This window comes from Pinus tabuliformis, chromosome 2_2, assembly GCF_031772625.1.
Source record: "Pinus tabuliformis cultivar Carrire ecotype Pingquan chromosome 2_2, CPIR1, whole genome shotgun sequence".
NCBI lineage: Eukaryota > Viridiplantae > Streptophyta > Pinopsida > Pinales > Pinaceae > Pinus > Pinus tabuliformis.
Window position 1 is genome coordinate 813,097,925 of NC_142300.1, and position 5,609 is coordinate 813,103,533.

The window sequence follows — 5,609 nt, forward strand, 5'->3', positions numbered from 1 at the left end:
ACCATTCACCATCATTTCCTTTTCTCGGCACAACAGTTTCTAATCTTGACCTGAGCTCAGATAAAATGTTTCCAGTAACGGCCGTCGGTTCTTGTGAAGGTGCCAATTCTAAGCCAGTATCAGGGAAATCATTTAATGTGAACTCCTCAACAGCAACTGGAAAATCTGAAACTTCTTGCTGCGTATCCAAATTAACTAGCATTTGAATTGCCCCTGTAGTAAAAAGGCATCCTCTATCTATAACAGACTTTAGATTTCTCCTTAGTATGTCCACCCTGAGGGCTACACGTTTACTATTTACAGAAGCCCAGTCTTTAGCTGCAATCTAAGCAATTACTAGCTTCACATCATTCAAGAAAGCGATACTGTTGTGATAGCATGAATTCATCTCTTCTACTGTACATGCGATCTCCCTTAAACTTTCTGGTACTCAGGTCGATTATATGGAGGCATTGCAGCTATTTCAACCTTTCCGCCATACATTTTTGAGAGAAAGTTTTCATGAGTTTTGGAACATATTTTGGAAAATTTTTCTTCGAATTCATGTTTCAAATCATCCACATCCGAACTGTCCACGTCCTTGATGGCAATATAGAAAATTCCCTTGAAGAGCTTTTTGTCCTTGTCCTGCTTAACAAGGCTGATCCCATTCTGGAAGCGGTCAAAGACTACTTCTGTCTCTTTGTCCAAATGGAAGTCCTGTTACATAGGAGTATTATGCGAGTTTTTAAAAGCATTCGAAAACAACTCCAACAAAATTCAATTTCAACCAGGAGGGATTAAGTGGAGATCATTGAGCCCAACAATTCAAATTTCAGATATATTATTTAAGATATTAGCAGCCAATTGATTTATTTTTGCATTCACAGAAATCCCTTTTTATTATCCCAATTCAGAGACATGATTTTAGAAGGAAAAGATATGGGTGAGCTTCATAAATTTATATGTTTCTCATATCATTTCAACTTCCTATCTTCTAAATCCAAGACTCTTGCAATTGGGAGATCTGGAAGAAGTTGAGACTTTCCTTTTAAATCTATTTGGTATTAGAGAACTACAAATACGTACTATTGAAATCCTACCTTTTAAACAAGAAGATTAAGCAAAAATGTGTTTTATTGGAGCGAACTATACAATATAGAAAACATAACATAGCTAAAATGGAAAACTCATCCACACAAAAAGCCTTTTTGACCTTACACAGAATTAACATTAAAGAGTTGCAAAATCCTATCTCCATTGAAGATCACCACAAATTAAACAATTGTCTTCAGGATTCAGGATTCAACATGGAAAGAATACAGATGGACTTATGATATACCTAGCAAGAACCTCTATCTCCTCCTGCACACAGTATTGACTCCCACCGTGTTCAGTGGTCTTCTTCAAATGTTTAAATGGGTTGCCAAGCTATGGTCTTCTTCAAATACAGAGTTTAAATGGGTTGCCGAACTAAACAAAGTTTGGTCTCACAAGATTTTATACAAATCATATGTGATTGATTTTGCATCAAATACCACCTCCAAAAACTTAGTTCACAAAGAGTAGATTCACCAATGATAAATGCCCTACGATTCAAATTGATGACTATCAAATATATATTTTGAAATGTCAGTTTCCTAATCAATATTATGATACAATTCACTAGAATTTTGCATTAATATTTCAATAGAATTTTGCATTTGCATTCACCAAAGCCCATCTTGATGACGGGCATCAACTTACTCTCTTGTTTTCTATTTTTTTACTGTCAGTAAAAATTCAGATGTTACTCAGACAGAATGGCTTTGGACAACATTCTCAACATCTTTTGGTTATATATTTCTCTAATGAAATAGTGCATCGTAGTCTGACTTGACAAACCTATCAATGCAGGTTGAATGAGCAAGTTTCCAACCTTGCCAGATGTTTTTAGGTTGTCTCCCACTCAAAATGTATAAAATGTATACTCTTTGAGGAAAATGAGGATTACAACCCAAACAGAATTTACAAGTAAACCATTATGCCACCATAATCACCTCTAAGGCTTTATATTTTGACGCGAGTACTTACAAGTAATGGTCCCATACATAAAGCCAGATGTTAATCCCGATTACAGTGTAACCTCATATTCCATATTCAATAAGAAACTTATTATCTTGACTTATAGATGATAACATCAAATTTTTATTCTCTTGACTTATGAATGATAACATTAAAATTTAATTTGTTACTATTCTTTTAATTTGAAAATTACACTGTAAATTTCTTTGTAAATGGTCTTAGTGTCATCTTCTTAAAAAGTCTAATCAAATACGGTACCTGACCAAACAGTTTATTAATTAAAGAAGGGAAACAGATTTCAATTATATTGCAGCGATTATCTCAATGAAACGGAAATAATCTATTACACCATATTTTACTTTTATACATATGCTTCCATTTGTAATTTTTTTTTTTAATCAAAAACACTTCAAAAGAATTTAAGAACCTACCTTCTTGTTGAAGATTGTTAAATTGCTTATGGCTGCATTAAGAACAGATAGTAGCATATCTTCTTGTTCTGTCCGCTCAAAGCTACCCAGTCCTTCAAAGTCCAGCATGACATAAATGCGTTTCTCTGCTGCTCTCACAGTCATCCACACTCCATCGGTACACCTTCCACCTGCAACATCCAAAAGAGACCCTGACAAGTGGTTTAACAAATAAGATTTCCCGCTCCTTTGTTTTCCCATGGATGATATGACCATAATCTCGCCCTCCCAGTTACTAAGAACTGTGTCATAAATGCCAAAAGTTATCAAATTTGTCAGAGATAAACTGTCTGTATAACTCAGTTCCGGTGGCATCTGAAACCCATCCTTGAGAGCAAGCAGTCCATTGTTTTCTGCTCGGGCTATTTGGATAGGAACAAGGCACGCAAGCCTGCGAATCCATGTTCCCATAGCCTTGGTTACCAAGTCCGTTAGATCAACTGAACCCCCAGATATCCATGGTTCAAATCTTTTCACATCAATTCGAATCTCTGTATTTGAGAAATCTTTACCTTTTTCCTTCTCCAGTTTTTGAAGAAGAGTTTTCAAGGCATTTTTACAGTCATCTTCATTACATTTTGTATCAATGTCTTTGGTGCTTAATATTACATTGATAAAAACAGTCTTCTTAACTTCACCGAAGAGAGCGGGACTGGTTGCAAACTTATCGAAAATATGGTATATATACTCTAATTGGGGACAAGATCCAGAAATTCTTCTTTCTTCGGGCACTTGAACTACCTTGTTTTCTGTACTTTCTATTGCTTGCAATTGGACAACTTCCTTTGCTGAAATAGTTTTCAATATGTGGGAAGAAATGCTATGAGGAACTGATGCACTGAAGAAAACAAGATGACTCTGTGATCCAAAATTTACAATCTTCACTTGAAGCTCTCCCAAATCTCTGATTCTTTTGTTTAGGGGAATGGTCCTCAAGTAGCTCATGACATCAGCCAAGACATATATCTCCACCACGACAGAAAAGTCAATAGCTTCTACTACTTCGTCATTGTTGTCTGACTTGCTAAAGGCAAGTAAAAATGATCCATCCACAGAAACAAGAGCTACTGAAGCAGGTGAAGGAAGAATTAGTAGCCTAGGTTTCATCATCGGCTGCTGATGGAGTTCCACCACCCTGACCCTGTTTGTATCATCAATCAGAATCAATTCCCTTTTACCTGGTATCAGATGCATCCACGTTAAGATTCCCATGCCAGAAAATTTATGGAGATCCACATCTACCCCTGTCCAATCTAGTTTGCGGAAAGAATCATCAAACTTGTGTACTGCAACCTTAGAGGTTAGCTTATCATATAAGGCTACAAATCGAGTGCCTTCATCAAAAGACAATAAATCGTAACCCCTCCTGAATCTTCGAATAGGATTTATGCCATCTAACCTTGAACCCATGCGCGAGCAGCTATAAACATACAGACATGGATCAGCCAAATTCTTAATGAACGCAAACAAGAGCCCGGACTTGAGGGCCACCAATTGTAGTATTCGTTCTATCTCAGGGTCAAGGGTAACTAACTCAAATAGATTAGTGCACGTAGGAGTGATCCGATACTCGGCATTTCGGCTTAACTCTTCCAAATCATTTTTCCTTGGCATCAGCTCAGAAATCTTCCATGCAGTGCTCGGTTTCTCAAGTCTTTCAATTGAAACCTTCAGAACAACCTGTTCATAGTAAGTATACCAGACACTCTGAATTTCACAACCCTCGATGGACCTGCAAACAGGTTTGCCTGTGATCACCGACATGTCCCGCTTCATTTCTGAGAGGAATGCGTCTTCCTCCCTATGCAGGTTTTCCTGTAGCAGATTCACAGTTTCGTTGCCTTCAGATTCGAACTTCTTTTGAAGAGTACTCCGCAACTCTTTCCAAACCATGGCTTCAATGTTTTTTACGAATTCTTCTCTGGATGTCTTATAAAGATGTGAAATTACTGTTCCGGCCTGTTTATGAGATCGGAGTGTCACCCACGTCGCTTGATCAAGAGGAGCTCCAACTGTTGACACGAATTGTTTGAAAAGCTTGCAAATCCCATCTGGTAGTTCGTGCTCAACACTCTTTAAGTTCTCTGTTGTCAAAATATTTTCAATGAGAGGCTTTTCAACTGAAGGCATATGTTCGTCACTAGCTTCTTTGGCAAGCAGAAATGCTACAAAACCGATGTTTCTACCCAAACACCGCAATTTCTTAGGAATCAGAGACTTCACCCAATTTTGAATAACGATGGAACTGTCATTGACAACTTCAACGGTTCCCTCTACGCTCCCTTTAGTAGCTTTAGTACTCAATTTTACCCGGTCACCTGAAAATGAAAATGACGCCACAGTTGTTCCTTCGTTGAATTGCAGTAGCGTGACCTTCAATGTCTCCTTTGGATGTGAACATTTCAAAATTAGTTCTCTTCCATATCTAACAGGCCCACTTTCATTCTGGGGCCCTTCAATCTTATAAATATGACCAGCATGATAATCACCAGTAAATTTAACCTCCGATCCAAAAAAGACGAGCTTCTTATCACAATCCTTGCCTGCTAAGATCTTACTCAACTCGCTGTGCAGTTGATCAAACCTATCAATGGAACCAGAGCCACGTAATTCTTCATGATGTTGGGAGGACGCAGTCCCAAGTGGGTCAAAAGATTGTGCTCCATTAAAGTATTCTGGTAGAATTTTCAGAAAGCAGGCAACGACACTCTCCTGAATTGCTCCCATAGAGAACTCGGCAGAAGCGCCTACTCGGGCTTCCGCCATGGAAGCGTTGAGAGTTTTCATGAAATTGCAGTATTCATAAAGTCTTGGAAATTTACCATGTTGCAGCAAAGAGACGAAATCCTTATTGCTCATTTTGCAGAAGTTCAAATCACCGTCCTTCAACCAGCTGTCGATTTGACCACGAAGTTGATGAGTTCCTTTCAGAGTTTTCCACTCGGGCCTTGTAGAAACTCTTGAAGGCCTGTAATCTACAATCAAGAAAGCACATCGATTATAACCATCACAGAATACAACATTACTTGGAGCTACGGGAGGCGCCGAAGCCGTTTTCTTGAATTGCCTATCAATGGCAACATTAAATCCATCAGA

At 38.2% G+C, this 5,609-nt stretch overlaps 1 protein-coding gene across 1 annotated transcript; it reads right to left on the bottom strand.

Moving 5' to 3' along the window:
- Nucleotides 1-407: 407 nt before the first annotated feature.
- On the bottom strand, nt 408-5,255 carry LOC149195435 (uncharacterized). The gene is made up of 2 exons (XM_089405259.1): nt 2,475-5,255; nt 408-699 (listed from the first exon to the last, which is right to left on the bottom strand). Exons 1-2 carry the CDS (start codon nt 5,238-5,240, stop codon nt 415-417), a joined length of 3,051 nt encoding a protein of 1,016 aa, XP_089261385.1. The 5' UTR covers nt 5,241-5,255; the 3' UTR covers nt 408-414.
- Nucleotides 5,256-5,609: the final 354 nt, after the last annotated feature.